The 18,493-nt window shown below is 44.6% G+C and overlaps 1 protein-coding gene across 1 annotated transcript; it reads left to right on the forward strand.

Annotated features, from left to right (window-relative positions):
• The first annotated feature begins 2,367 nt into the window (after positions 1–2,367).
• Positions 2,368–4,158, forward strand: LOC131907672 (golgin subfamily A member 2-like). The gene is given in 5 exon segments (XM_059258797.1): positions 2,368–2,598; positions 2,693–2,800; positions 2,945–3,032; positions 3,409–3,795; positions 3,992–4,158. Coding segments are annotated over 5 exon segments (966 nt in total). The 5' UTR covers positions 2,368–2,382.
• The last annotated feature ends 14,335 nt before the right edge of the window (positions 4,159–18,493 follow it).

The raw sequence follows: 18,493 nt of genomic DNA on the forward strand, positions 1-18,493 counted from the left end.
ATGGCATGTCTGTGACAAATCACCTTCTAAATATATTTATGCCCATACATTAGTACTGATGTGTCAGCTTTAGTGAGAGAAGCTTCTTTTTTTTTTGCTGCGGTCATCCATAACTGCAGATAATCACAACTGGTCAAAGCGCTGAGAGTAAGTGACTGTTAAATGCTGAGTCCTAAATTGTACATCCGTATTACCCTTCTAAGGTCCAGGGAATATCAAGAAGAAGGGAATAGAAAGGATGAAAGAACCTGGGCTGTGATGTAGCTCAGTTTGTAGAGTGCATACAAAAAGCTCTCGGTTTCATCCTCAGCACCACATATACCAAGCATAGTTGTGTATAACTATAATCCTATCACTTGGGAGAAGGAGACACGAGGGTCAGAAGTTCAGGGGCATTCTCAGAATCCTTTAGCATAGCAAGTTAGAGGCTAGCCTAGGCTGTATTATACTCAGTCTCAAAAAACCAAAGCTAGCAGACAAAAAGTAATAATAATAACAATAATGAAAAAGCCCAAAGAAGAGGTGGGTATTTTGTTCTCTTCTGATTACACCATCGTATCCTTTAAATTCTCAGCAGCTGTGGTCACCTGCATAAGATGCACATAAGATAGGGTTCACCAACATCCATCATAGAAGGGGTGGGATTCATAAGGTACCACCCCCACCATATTATTTAGACAGTTAATGGTTGCTGAGAGATTTTCTCCAGAAGTGTACCATTGTCAAGTTGTTCTTACAAATGACTCCTCATCCATGCCCTAATTAAATTAATGTTTCACAGAAAGGAAGAAAGATTAATATAAACAAACAACATTAATATAAAAGAAATGTTGGAAAGGATCAGAGAAATTATAATCCTTGTGCATCCCAAGGTGGGAACAGTTGACAGCATGTCTTAATGGTCACAGGGGAACAGATTTGGGTTGGCTTGGCTTTTCCTTAGGTTTCTACTCTCCAGAGAGACTCTAAAATCTTTTTGTTGTTGTTGTTGTTTTTCGAGACAGGGTTTCTCTGTGTAGTTTTTGGTGCCTGCCCTGGCTCTCTCTCTGTAGACCAGGCTGGCCTCGAACTCAGAGATCCACCTGGCTTTGCCTCCCAAGTGCTGGGATTAAAGGCATGTGCCACCACCACCTGGCTAAAATCTTTTTCTGAGTCCTAAACCTTACACTCGAACTCCCTACTGCTTGGGAACCAGAGTGCCCCCGAGTCAAGCTCCATGGGGTGAATGAACTGCATCTATAATGTGGGGTAGTTCCTGGGAAACTGAACTTCACAGCTTGAAACTTTCCCAAATCATCTCAGACAAGAGGGCTGAAGGCCATGGAGGACCCAAGGTATTTCTAAAGCAGCTTTTCTCTTCGAGTCTCTCAAGACATGATAAATATTAATGGGGTAAGGGATGGTGTTTACATAGATTTGGAAGACTATAAAGACGTGTCTCTGAGATGATGCTTGGACTGTGCTTTTCCTGCTCTCACATCGCTAAGGCTGTGCATTCACTGCTTGTCCCCTTGGAATTGGGATATATTGATTTAGGAAATACAGTGTGTTTTGTTTTGTTTTTTCCTTTGGTTTTTGAGACAGGACTTCTCTGTGTAGCTTTGGAGCCTGTCCTATAACTTTCTTTTGCTCTGTAAGCCAGGCTGGCTTCAAACTTGGATCCATCTGCCACTGCCTCCTGAGTGCTGGAAGTAAAGGCATGTGCCACCACTGCCCATTTTTGTGGTGTTGTTCTAAAGAATGTGTTCGAGGGGCTGGAGAGATGGCTCAGAGGTTAAGAACACTGCTTGTTCTTCCAAAGGTCCTGAGTTCAATTCCCAGCAACCACATGGTGGCTCACAACCATCTGTAATGAGATCTGGTGCCCTCTTCTGGCCTGCAGGGATTCGTGCAGACAGAACACTGTATATGTAATAAATAAATAAATCTTTAAAAAAAAAAAAAAAAAAAAAAAAAAAAAAAAAAAAAAAAGAATGTGTTCGAAATAGCCCTGGTGGAGCTGGCAAGTTCTTGGTAAGAACTTGAAAATGGGGTATGGCAGTGCATGTCTGTAATTCCAGAATTCAGAAGGTAGAGAATTGAGAATAAGATGTTCAAAGTCATCCTCAGCTACATACTAAGTTTGAGACCAGCCTGAGATACACGTACCCCTGCCTAAAAATTAATAAAATTTAAAAATCTGGAGTTGTGGCTCAGTGATAGAGCAATTGCTCTATCAGTAGTCTTATCGGTAGCCCAGAGTGACTTGTAACTCACTAGGTAACCAGGCTAGCCTTGAACTCATGGTAGTCCTCCTACCTTAGCCTTCCCAGTGCTGAGGTTGCAGGCATGAGCCTCCATGCCCAGCTGAAAAGCTATCATCCTGTTTCATTTAAATGACATATGCAGGAGGCTGTTTACCGCCTCCTGGTACTTTTCTCATATGGCAATGACCCTGAGTTGTCCATTAATCCCAGCTTACACTCTTACGGGGACACTGATGTGGAACCCCTCATTTTCCTTCTACAGTTCTCTAGCCAGTCTGAGGCCTCTGACAGTAGCCAGCAGTTACAACATGCCATGGAGGAGCGGGCTCAGCTGGAGACCCACGTAGGCCAGGTGAGGATTTGGGGAGGAGGGCATGACCTCAGGTGGCCAAGGGCAGGTGAGAACTAGTGACAGCCCTTCGTAACTTGTGCGTTGACTGATGCAGCTGATGGAGTCGCTGAAACAGCTCCAGATGGAGAGGGACCAGTATGCAGAGAACCTGAAAGGAGAGAGTGCCATGTGGCAGCAGAGGATACAGCAAATGTCAGAGCAGGTGAGGCCTGGACCCTGGTGTCCTTGCTCTTCCTGTGCACCAGTAGGGTGCAGCTGAGGGGTGAGGGGCTTCAGTTTTACAGAGGTGGGACCGGGACTAGATGATGCCTGAGAGCTTCAGCTCTTTCCCTCTGCCTTTGGGCAGGTGCACACACTGAAGGAAGAGAAGGAACACAGAGAGAGTCAGGTACAAGAGCTGGAGACCAGCTTGGCAGCACTCAGGAGTCAGATGGGTGAGTAGGGCAAGAATGACCTGAGAACAGGAGTGGGCCCAAGGACCAGGAAGGTGGTTTCCATTGCCCTGGGGAGGCAGGCGGGTGCAAGGGCATTGTAGCAGAGGGCAAGGGGTCTCTGCCAGGAGGTGGCAAGTCTTGTCCCTCTGAGCATGTGTCCTTCTGTGCAGAGCAGGGTGCCATGCCTACTGCTCCCCCCTGCAGGTGACTGAGCATCACAGAACTGTACTAGAGTGGCTTAAAATGCTTACCTCGTCTTAGACTCTGATGGAAAAGAAGCCAAGGCTTGGGGAAGGAAGCCTGACTTGAGCTCACAATGGGGCCTATCTGAGAAGCCAAGGGTAGATCCCCTCACTGTGCCTGCTTCCTTTCTCAGAGGAGCCACCACCCCTAAAGCCTCCAGCGGGGCCTTCTGAGGTCGAAGAGCGGCTGCAGGGAGAGGTTGAGCAGCTGCAGAAGGAACTGGAGAATCGGATGGGACAGCTGAAGGCCCAGGTGCAGGACAATGAGAGCCTGAGCCTCCTGAACCGTGAGCAGGAGGAGCGGCTGCTGGAGCTGGAGCGGGCGGCCGAGCGCTGGAGTGAGCAGGCAGAGGAGCGCAAGCAGATCCTGGAGAGCATGCAGAGTGACTGCACCACCATCAGCAGAGCACTGTCGCAGAACCGAGAGCTAAAGGAGCAGTTGGCCGAGCTGCAGAACGGCTTTGTCAGGCTGGTGCGGAGCCTGCAGGCTCTCCTTACTCACAGGGAACACAGCCCTTCTGGTCAGCACTCGAAAGGGATGGGGTGCTGTCCACCTCATGTGCAATGATTGTGAGTGGTGAAGGCACCCTGCAAGCCAGAGCTCCAGGGTGTGTGGGAATGATCCAGCAGTCTTCCCTGCTCTGTGGGAGGAGGGGCACATGCAGGTCTGGGCACCCTACCCACACTGGGTCCTGTTAACTGCTGCTTTCTGTCCAGACCAACAAGAACATGAAGATTACCAGTGCCCTGTAATCAGGGCAGCATGTCAAAAAGGAGCTGACAAGAGGCTGGGGGAGCTGCAGGAGATGGTAAACCCATAGAGGTAGAGGCAAAAAGATCAGGCGTTCAACATCACCCTCAGCTACATAGTGGGCTCAGCCTGAGGTACATGAAACCCTGCCTTAAAAATGACACAAAACAGGCTGTTCAGATGTCTCAGTGGGCAAAACTGCTGCACAGACCTCATGACATGCATTCAATACTTGGAATCTATATAAAGGTAGAAAGAGAACCAACTCCACACGATGTCCTTTTCTGGAAGACTATTAACCCGTGAGTCATCTCTCCAGCCTCCATTTATTTTGTAACCACCACATTCAGCTACCCCCATTTTAAAGGCTGTAGTATAGACAGGACTTGGCTAGGTGTGTCTGGATGCTGTTGCCTGCACCTTCAGAAGTCAGACACAGAGGCAAATCCAATAGCAACCAGTGTCCAGGAATGCCTTCTCTGGTTGCCCCAGAGGGAGCAGAGATGAGGCCTGGCCTGGCATGGTATCAGCAGTTCTGTCCAGTGGGCAGTCTGCAGGGTTGAGAGTATTCCTAGGGCACAGAGCACAAAGACTCCATCTGGCCTCAGGCAGTACCCAGACGCTGTCCGCCCCCTGCTTTGCACTAGCCTGAACTCTGCCTATGTCTGGGGACAGGCTGCTGACCCTTGGCATTCCTGCAGAGACCCTATGAGACAGAAACAGACCAGGCTTTCAGAACGCATGCCTGCTGGTAGGATGAATATCACCAAGATTATCCGCCATGAATGCAGGGTGACACTTCACGTGCCAAAAGTTGGCTGACCCTGCCCCAGCCCTAGCTGTTTGGCTCTAGGGCCCTCATTCCAACTGGGGTAGGACAGAACCCTTATTCTCTTCCTGAATGAGAGGCCTCCATACCCCTATCTGTACAGAACCCTACCCCCAACCTTAATCATCTCTCACTCCCACTCAGGGGCTGAATTTTCTCTGCTTATAGCTTGGCACTAGACCAGATCAGACAAAGATGATCTGAAGTCAAGTTGCCCAGGCCTTTTGAAGGCAGGGATTTTATTGGTAGGGAGAGTTACTGTTCCCAGGATGTCCACCCAGCCTGCTCTGGCTTTTCTACATGAGGTCCTGACAGGTGCCAACAGCTTGAATAAGCTCCTTAGGGAATAACTGAGCTTTTGCAGACTCTCCCCTCCACCTTCATCTGATTCTGCTACCCATCACCTGCAGATCCCAAGTGTTCTGCTTGGTCTCTGATATTACTCTTCCCATCTGCAAAGTAGAGTGATGACCCTAATCTCCCAGGAATGTTATGGGATTGAAATGGCTTCTTGGATGTGAAAAGGCTCTGTATAGGCCCATGGAAGACACTTAGAAAGATAGTTTCTTCCCCTTGGCTTTCTCTGGTCCCCCTCCTCAGGCTGCTGCCACACCATCATCTGAATCTCATTGTCAGCAGATTTGGTGAGTCAATTTGGATTTCTTAAAGGGAGGAATTAGTTAAAAGGGAGTTTTTTTCCCCACATTAAAAAATGGGAAACATTGTTTACAATGGAGGGCATTTGGTCTCTGTTTGATAATACATTGGACAATCTAAAAATGGAACAATTAAATGAGAGGATAATTAATGTTGATGGGATAGATGTAATGTCAATTATAAATATTACTTGTTTGATCATTAAAAAGTTGGTTAATATGAGTACCATATTAGATAAAAGTTTTAGAAAAACTTGTTAAAACAGATTATAGAGATATTCAGATCCAGACAGAAGAATTTAAAGGAGAACCAATGTCAACATTGCATTATAAAGTTACAGAAAAACAGCCTAAGGCTTTCAAACAGCCAACCTTAATCTATCCAGTAACTTTACAGGAACTGCCAAATACTCAAGGCTGTGTAAGAGCTGACTGGATTCTTGTGCAAATGTTAGATTTGAGGAGATTCAAAGATGCAATAGTCTCATATGCCATCCACTCATCTTTTGTGAAGCAGATATTAAACTCATGGTCAACTTGTAATAGAATTATCCCTCAAGACTGGAGAGATTAGGTTACAGCTGTCTTAGAGGCTGGTCCCCAGTTACAACGGAGGACCTGGTGGAGGGATGAGGCTAAGACCATTGAACAATAGAGTAGAGCTAGAGGTCTTGAAATCTCCCAAGATCAACTTCTTGGAAAGGGAGATTATGCTAATGTAGAAAGGCAATCTCAATATGATGACCACACCCTAGCTTTATGCCAAATGCTTGGGACAGAATTGAAGAAGTAGGAAAGAAAATTGAGTCATTTACAAAAGTTATACAGAGCCCAAAAGAAACCTTTACTGATTTCTTACAAAGGCTGTCTTCAGCAGTAAATAGAATGATACCAAATTCAGAAGCTAGACAGATAATAAATGAATCTCTGGCTTTTGAAAATACCAATGCACAATTCCAAAGGGTAATTAGGTTGTTAAAGACAAGATCAGCACCCTTGGAGGAATGGATCTGAGATACAATTAATATTGAATCTCATGACCATGATGATGCTTGGATAGGAGAGGTAATTTCCAGAGGTTTGAAGAAAAATAGTAATGTCAAATATTTCAATTGCGGTAAACAAGGTCACCAAAAAAGGGACTGTAAGCAGGGCATTCCTAGAAATAATGTTTTCTTAAGGAATAATCCCAACAGAACACCCCTCCCTTCTGGATTATGCAGAAGCTGTGGCAAAGGCAGACATTGGACTAAAGCATGTAGATCAACAAGGGACGAACAAGGTAATCCCTTACCTTTGCTGTCTGGAAACACCCTAAGTGGCCTCTCACAGGCCCCCATGTCAAATTTGGTTCAGTCCTTTCTTGTCATCACAGAAGAAACTCCTTCCCAGAGCAATTAAAGAATCTAATGCCTATTGTAAAAAAACATACTGCTCTGGATGATAGAACAGCTATAGAAGAGAGAACAAAAAATTCAGGAGAAACCTTAAATCAAAATTGATAAAGATTAGATAGGGAACCTCCTCAAATTTAGGGTTGGGGAAGGGTTTTGTTTTTGTCTTTCAGGAGAATGAAGGCTAAGAAATCTAAAGAACACTGGACAAATGAGACATCTGAAGAAAAAGAAAAAATCAAGAAAAAAGTCCCACAAAAAAAGATTTTCTGCAATGAACCAGGACCATGCCTAACAGCAACTTTTAGGTCTCCAAAAAGATGATGGGACCCCACAATGATGATTCCATCAGGACAATGATAACACCACCAAGCTGACAAACACCACCCAAAGATCAGCTTTGGACTACAAACTGCTCAGGACAATATCGAGATGGCTAGCTGAGATGATACAGCCTCAGTCTACTCCAGTCAGGACTTGACCATAATCCTAAATTTTCTTTGTATCCCCATAAGAATACCAGCACCCCCAGTCAACAGGAAGTAGCCTAGAAAACTACAGCCATATTTCCAAAAGATGAATTATGAGTGTTTGTCTTTGTTTAGCGGCTAGTTAAAAGTTGTTATTAGTCATAGTCTATATATTTCTAAAAGAAGAAATGGAGGTATAATATAGAAATGTATTATATAGAAATGATAAAATAAAAGAGTAGATTATTGAATCTACTCTGAAAAGAAAAAAAAGAGGATATAGATATAATGAGGTAAAAGGTAGATTATTGAATCTACTCTGAAAAAAAAGATAAAGAAATGATGGATAAAGGGTGGATTATTTGTGGAGTGTTTACCCACCATCCCCACAGTTCCCCAGAGTTTTCTTGAGTGTGAGCAGCAGGAAATATTAGATAGAAGGATTTATTGTGGAGAATCTTGCAGAGATAAGCAGATAGAAAATAAAGGAACCTTTTCCAATGGGCCCCGACTGTCTCTGCCCCAGGGTTTTTATAGAGACACCAAGGGATGGAGCAAATGACTTCCTCCCCCAGCACAGCCAAGTGCAGACCATCTCAGACACCTGCACTCAGGCCCGTGGTTCTAATCATCCTCTATGCGGACCTGCTGGGTAAAGCCACGAGGAACCCGAGAACGGGCTCCCACAATTATTGAATCTACTTTGAAAAGAAAGAAGAATATAGATATGATAATATAAAAAGGTAGATTATTGAATCTACTTTTAAAAGGCAACTACTAGTTTTAAATATTTTACATTGGATTGGATTTTTGTGTATTGTATATAAATTATGTATAATGATACAAATTTGAGATTGATTTTGTTAGAAAATACTGTACATATATTTCTAATCTTGTTCAAGGTATTGTACCTATATCTCATTTAACAATGTAATGTAATTTTCTAGTCCTTGAAAGTTATTATTACCTACTAATTAGAATATAAAGAAATGCAAGTTAGTAGTTAGTCATTACAATCAAACTTGTCACATTAGGTATGTTTTTCAAGGTCAAACAGAAATATATTTTAGATATACAGGTCATCTTCAAACACTTCAGAGATCTACAGAATATGGCATTTAAGATGTTTTAATAACACTGATTCTTTTTTTTTATGATAATGAGACATGTCTACTCCTGGTAGCATCAATATACTTTAGAGAAGATGATGGGCATTGAAGAAACTCCTTATGGAGTTTACTTTCTTTGTGGCAAAAGTTAGCTGCTGGGCCAGAAAGTGCCCTTGCCTCGACTACTGACAGTATGCTGTCCAAAATGGACAAGCAGGACACAAAAGAAAGACTGCAGAACCTTGCCAAGGCAAGGTAGGAAGGCGCTTTAGAAAATCCTGCTTCACAGATGAGTCTGTCAGATATGCTAGACCTGTAGGCTGAAGATGGATGCCCCAACGTTGCAGAGGAACCTTGGGTGACTGTCCAGGCAGCCAGCTGTTTCTGTCATTTCTCACATTTTTTGGAAGTCACTTAACTGCACTTCCTGCTTACTCAGTTAATATTATTTCCTTCTTGGGTCTCTGAGGGAGTTGAAGACTAGATAATTACTGTTTTCCTTGTTAATAAATTCAGAAAATAAACTCACTACAGATGTGTAAAGTGTACAAGTTTGAAAAGCATCAAAAGATAGTTTTCAGTTGGTAATACAGGTTAGGGTAGAATGTGAATTAGGTACAACAATTTAGACTCACCAAAATAGGATAAATAATAGAATAGTTTCTCTGAATCTGTCAAATGTTAATGGATTGGACATTGTTAATGTAATTCTTGACTGTATATATATCTATATATATATTATATACTTATTGTACTTACTGTATATAGTTTTTCTTATATTAGTTATAACCTTTTATTATTTTAGACAAAAAGAAAACAGAGAAATGTGATGATATATTGTATACCCTAATAAAGCTTGCCTGAGGATCAGAGGATAGAACAAGCCACTAGAATAGACATAGTCTAGGCAGTGGTAGCACACACCTTTAATCCTAGCACTTGGGAGGCAGAGATCTCTCTTCATCTCTGTGAGTTAAAGGCCACCCTGGAGTACATGAGATTCACTCGGTCTAGGAGAGAAAACATAGCCAGGCAGTGGTAGCACACACCTTTAATCCCAGTACTGGGAAGCACACATGCCTTTAATCCCAGGAAGTGATGGCTGGGTAGAGAAAGGTATATAAGGCTGAGGAGACAGGAACTAAAGGCTCTTTTTGGCTGAGGCCTTTCAGTTGAGAACTCAGAGGCTTTCAGTCTGAGGATTCGTGGAAACAGGTTCACCTGAGGAGTTAATGAGGTGAGATTGGCTGTGGCTTACTCTGCTTCTCTGATCTTTCAACTTTCACCCCAATATCTGGCTCAGGATGTTTTGGTTTTTTTTATAAGACTGTTTTGAATTTGAACAACAAGGCAGAGAACCCTAACTAATCTGAATGCTGACCTAACGTGTTGTCCTCCAATCTGCCCTCTCAAAGACCTTGGGTTAGAGAAAGGCCAAGGTGAACAGCGAGCATAACTAGACATTCATGGCATTCTCACTATCTTAATTAGGTTTTTACTTCTGTGTAAAGACTATGACTACATTAGTTAGGATTCTCTAGATTAACAGAATTTATAGAATGAACATATAAAAGGGACTTATTAGAATGGCTTACAGGCTGTAGTCTAGCTAGTCCAACAGTGGCTGTCTACCAATGGAAGACCCAAGAATCCTGTAGTTGGTCAGTCCATGAGACTGGATGTCTCAGCTGGTCTTCAGTATATGCCAGAATCCCAAAGAAGTAGGCTCTAAGGCCAGTGAAGGAATGGAGTTGCTAGTGAGAATGAGAGCAAGCAGGCAAAGAAAGAGAGCTTCCTTCTTCCGTGTCCTTTATATAGGCTGCTAGCAGAAGGTGTGGTCAGATTAAAGGTGGATCTTCCCACCTCAAAGATCTGGATTAGAAGTGGGTCTTCCCATATCAAATAATCTAATTAAAAAAAAAAAAAACTCTCACACGTGTGCCTAGCCATTTAGATTTTAGTTAATTTCAGGTGTAGTCAAGTTGGCAACCAAGAATAGCAATGACCAAAAGCAACTTTAGGAGGAAAGGATTTATTTCAATTTAGCTGTAGTCCATCATGAAGAGAAATCAGAGCAGAGATGCAAACTTGCTCCTCATGGTTAGCTCAGCCTGCTTTCTTATACAACCCGGGATTAACTACCCAGGGGTGGCACCACCCACCGTGAGCTAGGCCCTCCCATATCAACCACCAATTAAGAAAATGCCCCCACGGGCTGTTCTGATGGAGACAATTCCTCAAATGAGAGTATTCGTCTCAGATATGTCTAGGTTTGTGTCAAGTTGCCAAAAAACACCAACCAGCACACTTGCCTTAGGTGACAGGCAGCAGAGAGCAAATTTATTCCCTCCACTCTCTCTAGTCTGATTGATTGGTAGTGGCTGTCTATGTGGGTTGCCCACCAGGCACAGTACAAAGCAATGTCTGTAAAGAGAGTAAGATGTCAGGGGGTGGAATGTATGCCACACTTGTCCTTTCTCTTACAGAAGAAAGTCTAGATAGTCTCCAGTCTTTCATGCTGGATTTACATGATATGCATGACTCATCTTTTTGTTTATCTTCTCATGCTTCTAACCTTGACTTCAGCTATGTGGCTTCAGTTACTAAGATGAAAATATGACCATTGTCCCCCACTTGTTTCTCAGTTTCATCCATGATTACTGACATCCACACATCCCAAGTTCATTCTTCTCTTATGATTAAACACTGACCAAGAGCAACTTAGAGGAAGGGATTATTTCAGCTAATTCTGAGTTGTAGTCTGTCACCAGGGAAGTCAGGGCAGAAACTCAAGCAGAAACCTGAAGCCATGCAGCTTCACCTCTGACCAGGAAACTCACACAGCCAAGTGCAGCAGTGCCGTGGAAGATGCTACTAGCCAGCTGGCTGGCTCATACTGAACTAATGTGTTCAAGTACATGAACCTATGGGGGACATTTCTCATTCAGACCACCACAAGCCACTATACATTTGTGCATGCAACTATGCACACTGCATACACCACATGTGTATAAGCATGGAGGGTGGGATACATACATAAAGCCAGGCGGTGGTGGCGCATGCCTTTAATCCCAGCACTTGGGAGGCAGAGCCAGGTGGATCTCTGTGAGTTCGAGGCCAGCCTGGGCTACAGAGTGAGATCCAGGACAGGCACCAAAACTACACAGAGAAACTCGGTCTTGAAAAACAAAAACAAGGGCTGGAGAGATAGCTCAGAGGTTAAGAGCACTGACTGCTCTTCCAGAGGTCCTGAGTTCAATTCCCAGCAACCACATGGTGGCTCACAGCCATCTGTAATGAGATCTGGTGCCCTCTTCTGGCCTGCAGGGATACATGCTGTGTACATAATAAATAAGTAAATCTTTAAAAAAAAAAAAAGATACATGGATAACACTACAGTAAAACCAATTCTGGTGGAACTGCAGGACCACAAGTTAAAGCAACGCGGGGAAACTGCAGAGGACAACTGCCTAGGATTCTTGGGACCACTTGAGGGTGTGCCTCTGTGGGAGGCTTCCTCCAGGGTAACTGTAACTGGAGCATGCCTTCTGTGCTGTACCTTCTGGAAACCTCCCTTTACTCCCTAGTCTTAGCTTCTGAAACCTCTTGAGTTAAAGGCTGCTCCCTAAAATGGAGCTAAGGCCAGCAAGATGGCTCAGTAGGTTAAGGCATCTGCCACAAAGCCTGATCACTTGAGTTTGATTCATGGGACCCACAACATGAAAGGAGAGATCTAACTCCCAAAAGTTGCCCTTTTGACTTCTGCATATGTGCCGTGGTACATATCTGTGTATATGTACACACACACACACACACACAATAAATGGAGCTAGAGTAAGCCAGAATGACTTGGGAGTGACAAACAGTCCCATTCTTATTATTCACAGCCTCCCCTCTCACTTCCAGTAAGCTTCCATGTCCAAGTAAAAGCAGCCCACCCACCTCAGTATGTAATTGCTGCAGGACAACTTAGCCACATTTCCAACTTGACTGACACTACCAGACCAACTCAAAATCACTTAAACAAGGAAACCTCCTTCCAGAAATACTGGGTGGCATGACCCAGGGCTGTGTATCTGGAGGCATAGCCATCATTAAGACCCAGAGTCTTGCTGGTTTTTTTTAAAGATTTATTTATTTAATGTATGTCTGTATGAGGGTGTCAGATCCTCTGGAAGTAGAATTACAGACAGTTGTGAACAGCCATATGGGTGTTGGGAATTGAACCTGGGTCCTCTGGAAGAGCAGTCAGTGTTAGTAACCTCTGTGCCATCTCTCCAGCCCCCATAGAGTCTTGCTGTTTTGCTCAGAACCCTCACCAGTTGGCTTCAGCCTCCAGGGTTCAAGATGGCTGCAACAGTTCTGGACATCGTGTCTGCACCATTGGTGTCCAGAGGTAGGAAAAGGACTACCTAGTACTTTGCAGTAGTCCCCCTTCAGACTGTTCTTTCCTCTTTCAGAATCAGAATGGATTACATGTCTCCCTCAGACCGTATGATCAGCTTAGACTCTGACAGGGGTTACCTGAGCATATTAGAAAATTAGTAAATAGACTCTAGGACAAAGCCAGGTCCAGCTGGGCAGTGTTGGCACACACCTTTAATCCCAGCACTTGAGAGGCAGAGGCAGATGGATCTCTGGGTGTTTGAAGCCTGTGTGGTCTACAGAGCAAGTTCCAGGACAGGCTCCAAAGCTATATAGAAAAACCCTGTGTCAAAAAACAAAACAAAACAAAATGGCAGGTCTGTCTGCAGTGAGGGAGGAAGGGAGATGGCAGCTAGCTGTGTGGTCACACCAGGATCCTCTGACACACACACACACACTTTTTCAGTCCCTCCAGATTTGCCTTACTCCTTAAGATCAGCCACTAACTCCTCCAGAAAGCCCTCCCTGTTGTCTCTGGCTTCCCCAGAGAACCAGACTCCACCTATGGCTCTTGCCATGGTTGCAACCATATACTTCCATGCGTCATTATTTGAACTCAGAGCAGCTCCGCCCTGAATCCCCAGGATGCAGAACCTGGCACAGGGTTGCATTCATGACATTTTCTTTTCTTCGTCTTCTTTTTTTTTTTTTTAAACAGTACTGGGGGTGGAACCTCAGTCTTCACACATGCTAGGGAAGTACTCTATAACTGAGCTATAACCTGGCCCCGACAGACAGTTAACTAGACAAATGGGTCTAGAAAAGGGATGCAGAGTCTAGTAGGGGCCCTCACACACATTCTCTGGGTCATGGGAATTGTTGAGGCATCTTAGGCGGAGCTCAGCAACTGAACTCAAGAATAACTTTCGTAAGTAGCTGGGAGGTGCCAATGGAGAGTAATTTTATTTTTCTCTTGGTCTTCCCAGCTGAGTTAAATCTTTTTAAATGATACCATGAGCATCACTTATAAAAAGTTTTGTCATTTTTTACCAAAACAAAGCTTTTACTTTAAAAAAAATGAAGGAAAACAACCATTTTTTACTATGGGGAATGTAGAGTTTGTGGGGTTCTATGAATTCCTTCCTTCCTTGTCTGGGGCTCCCCTGAACCCACCAGGAGCCCCTATAGAGTCTAGGACTCCTCCTGCTTCCCCAGTAGTTCTAAGTTTGTTGAAAGACCCAAAGGGTGTGCAGGGCTTGGAATTAAAACCAAGGTGTGCACTCTTCGTTGCTTTGATAAAACCCTGACCAGAAGTAACTTGCATGTGTTGCAATTGGGGAGAAATTTTAGCTTACAGGTCACAGTCCATCACTGAAGGAAGCTGAGGCAGGAGTTCAAGGCAGGAACAGAAGCAGAGACCATGAAGAAAGGCTGCTTACCAGTTTGTTCTCCATGGCTCACTCAGCTGCTTTCTTATATCACCCAAGACCTCCTGCCTAGGAGTGACACCAGTACGATGGGCTGAACCTTCCCATTTGAATCATGAATCAAGAAAATGTCCCCCCAGACATGCCCACAGCCAATCTGATGGAGGCAATTCCTCATTTGGGGCTCCCTCTTCCTACATGGCTCTAGTTCATGTCAAGTCGACAGAAACTACCCAACACAAGGTGTTTATATTTTCTTTTTCTCCCACAACTGGAATTTGGTGGGAGGTGGTTGAATCATCTGGCTTTTTTTCCATTTCTGTGTTTTGCCTGCATGTATGTTGTGCATCATATGCAAACAGTGCCCAAAGAGGCTAGAAGAGAGTGACTGATTCCCTGGAAATGGAGTTACAGGCAGTTGGGAACCACCATGTGGGTGCTGGGAATAGAATCACAGTCTTCTGCAAGAGCATCTGGTACTCTTAACTACTGAGTCATCTCTCCATCCCCAATCTAGTTCTTTCAATAAAGCTTTGGAGTGTGTTTTCAAGCTATGGTAATGACAAGTATGGGACGAGATCATGAGATCATTTGTAAGTTCATCTACTTTTTTTTTTTTTTAGATTTTTTGAGACAGGGTTTCTCTGTGTAGCCCTGGCTGTCCTGGAACTCATTATGTAGACCAGACTGGCCTCAAACTCACAGAAATCGACCTGCCTCTGCCTCCCAAGTGCCCAAGTGCTGGGATCAAAGGTGTGTGCAACCACAGCCTGGCCAAATTCATCTACTTTTTCATTCATCCACTGATTAGCCATGTTCTCCACATCTAGTATATTGGGAACATGGGGAGCAAAGTGATAGCTCTCATCTGTCCCTATTACCAGGGAGACAGACACAGATAGTCCTAACAGCCACTTCAAACCATGGTAGAGGCCAGTTGAGAAGAGGGTGGCTGAGGTGGGGCAGAGGCTCACTATTATGGGAGGGATGGGACAGAGGAAATTTTGAAGGACACATAGAAGGTGGCCGGGATGAGATGAAATGGGAAGGTATTCCCGAAAGAGGCAACAGCTGTGTGGACAGAACAGTGCATGGAGACAGAGGTCCAGCACACACGTGGGGTCACACAGACAGAGGTCCAGCACACATGTGGGGTCACACATTGTCTGGGTTTAGTTCTGCAGGAGGAAATTTGCAGTAGGTTGGTATGGAGGACAGAAAAGGGTAGATTGTATTTCAGGCCTAAAGGCATGTCCATGGTGTGTGATATGCAGGGGAGATGTCATCTCATATTACACAGACTTGGAATTTGAGGCTGAACCCCTAGGCCTGGCCCCAGAGCCATGACACAGTAACACCAGGCAGCCCCGTGATACTAGCACAATCTGGGTGAGGCATAACCAAGTGGACTCTGCCTCAGCACCAGGGAATGAAGGAGGGCCGGCCAGGGAGGAAACTGTCACCAGGGCATGTCTCCACACCCCACAGCTGGCTTGACCTAAAGTGTTTACTGGAATATAATAAGGCCATTTGGCTCTTCTTCCATTCTGGGTGGTGCTAACAGTGCCCACAATGCAGGGCTCTGTCTCAGTTTCTTTTCTGTTACTTAGAAAAGTAACTTAAAGGAGAAAAGGTTTATTTTGCCCCCAGTTCAAGGGTTCACTCATCACGGAGAGGCAGTCAAGGTCACAGCTGATTGAAGCAGCTGGTCACACCACATCCACAGAGAAACAGAGAGCAGTGAATGCGTGTTGCTTAGGTCCCTTCTCCATTTACACAGTCCAATCCAGCATCCCTTCCAGGGAATGGCACCTCCCACAGTGGGCAGGCCTTCCAACTGGAAGGTAATCAAGATGAACCCCCACACCCTAATCCTGGCCCATCTCCCAGGTAATTCTACATCTTGTCAATGTGACAATGTTAATTATGATGGGCAACATACCTCCACTCTGTGTGTTGTACTGGCAATGGAACCTAGGTCCTTGTCTTGTTAGGTTAGTACTCTACCACTGAGCTACATGCCCCCAAGACCTTATTTTATTGAGACAGGATATGTCTCAATATATAGCCCAAACTGACTCAAGCTTACAGTTATCATGCCAAAGCTTCCCCAGTGCTGAGATTACAAGTGTCTACCACCATACCTTGCCCAGCTACCTCCAACTTAGAGATGAGAACACCAAAGCTCAGAAAGATGAAAGATATTGTCTAGGGTTGCATAGTTCTTCAGATTAGCTTATGTCATGGGGCTGTTAACCATTCTGAAGGTTGGCATTAATACAAGTTTTCTGTCTTTATTTGATGGGGGCAGTATGAGACAAGATCTCACTGTATAGTTCAGGAGTCCAGGTTTGCCTGGAATTTATTATGTAGCTCAGGATGACTTGGCCTCTAATGTGGGACAATCCTCCTGCCTCAGTTTCCTGATGGCTGGGGTTACAGGTGTGAACTACTATGCCCAGCCTCATTTCAAGATTTCTTTCAAGGCCAAGTTTGGTGACTCAAGTTTCACTGTAACAGAGGCCTACAGAAAGCACGGCCATTACATAAAAGGGGTAATCTCTAAACATGTTTTTAAATTATGCAGTAAAGAAATTGGGGGGGGGGGGGGCGCTGGAGAGACTGCTCACAGGTTAAGAGCACTGGCTGCCCTTGCAGAGGACTCAAGTTTGATTCCCAGCACCCACACAGTGGCTAACAACCATCTGTAACTCCAGTTCCTGGGGATCCTATGCCCTCTTCTGGGGCACTGCAAGCATGTGGTCCACAGACATACATGCAGGCAAAATACCTATATACACAAAAATGGATGAAATTAAAATAAATAAATAAATTTAGGGGGTGGCAAAATGACTCATGCAGGTAAAGGCTCTTGTGACCACGCCTGATGATCTTAGTTCCAGCCCTGGAGCCCATGGAGCCAATTCCTGCAGTTGTTGTCCTCTGACACCCGCATGTGAGCCATGGCACACATGTATCCATCCTTATTCATACATCCACAAATAAATGTAACTTTTTAAAGATTTATTTATTTATTACATATACAGTGTTCTGCCTGCATGTATGCCTGCCTGCAGGCCAGAAGAGGGCACCAGATCTCGTTATAGATGGTTGTGAGCCACCATGTGGTTGCTGGGAGTTGAACTCAGGACCTCTGGAAGAGCAGCCAGTGCTCTTAACTGCTGAGCCATTTCTCTAGCCACATAAACGTGATTTTTAAAGGAAATTTTCATTGGATGTGGTGGCCTATACCTATAATGCTGGCACTTAGGTCCTGAGACAGGAGGATAGCTACAAGTTTGGGATAGACATGACTATATGAGTTCTAAAATAGCCTGGGCTTCCAAGTGAAGCTGTCTCAAAAGGAGGGGGAAGAGCAAAAACAGATTCTTGTTAATGAAGAGTACCAGATTCATCTGCAGTAAACATTGATGGAGATGGGAATCAAGTCACAGCAAAGCACTTGGTGGCCACTGATGCCTGCCAATTCTAGACCTTCTGGAGAGCCTGAGGCCATGCTCCTTCCTGGTCCTTGGGGAGCCCTCCACCCACTTAGGGTTCTTGGCCAAAGCCACTTCCTTAGACTCAGCTGAGTCTGCCTAGAGGCTGGCCCCCTTCCCAGCTGTGTTTTGCCCTAGCATGATGGAACCATCGCATAATCTGAGGTGGTAGCCTGCCTTCTTTGCTGTCTCCCCAGGGAAAACAAGGTCTGAGTTCAAATCCCATTCTGCCTCCAAGAGGCCCACAAGATCTGAGTATGAGCTGTGGAATCAAACCCTGGGTAAGATGACAGATTCAACTACTTTCCAGGTTGGTGGGCCTGAGCACCTCACTGCCCTCTGAGATTCTGTTTCCTCACCTACCTAGTGAGGATTGAATGGCACCAATGTCAGATACATGTGAGGGGACACTGAATGGCTCAATGTATGCCAAGGCTCAGAACAGCCTGACACAGACATGATACCCAATGAACATGGGCCACTGCTGCCACCATGCAGTATCTTTTTCCCTCTGCCTCAGTTTTTCCATCTGTAGGATGGGGATGTACTGGTGCTGAGGAGCCTGTTAGTAACCTTATACTTGAAAAGGGCCTGGCATGGGTGGATATTTGACAAAGCATTAACAATCATTAATCAAAAGCCTTCTGGGAACTCACTCAGAAAAGCTGCCTGAGAAAGTAAAGGGATTAACTTCATGCAAGAAGCCAAGCCATGCTCT

Source organism: Peromyscus eremicus, chromosome 4 (assembly GCF_949786415.1).
Source record: "Peromyscus eremicus chromosome 4, PerEre_H2_v1, whole genome shotgun sequence".
NCBI classification, from domain to species: Eukaryota; Metazoa; Chordata; class Mammalia; order Rodentia; family Cricetidae; genus Peromyscus; species Peromyscus eremicus.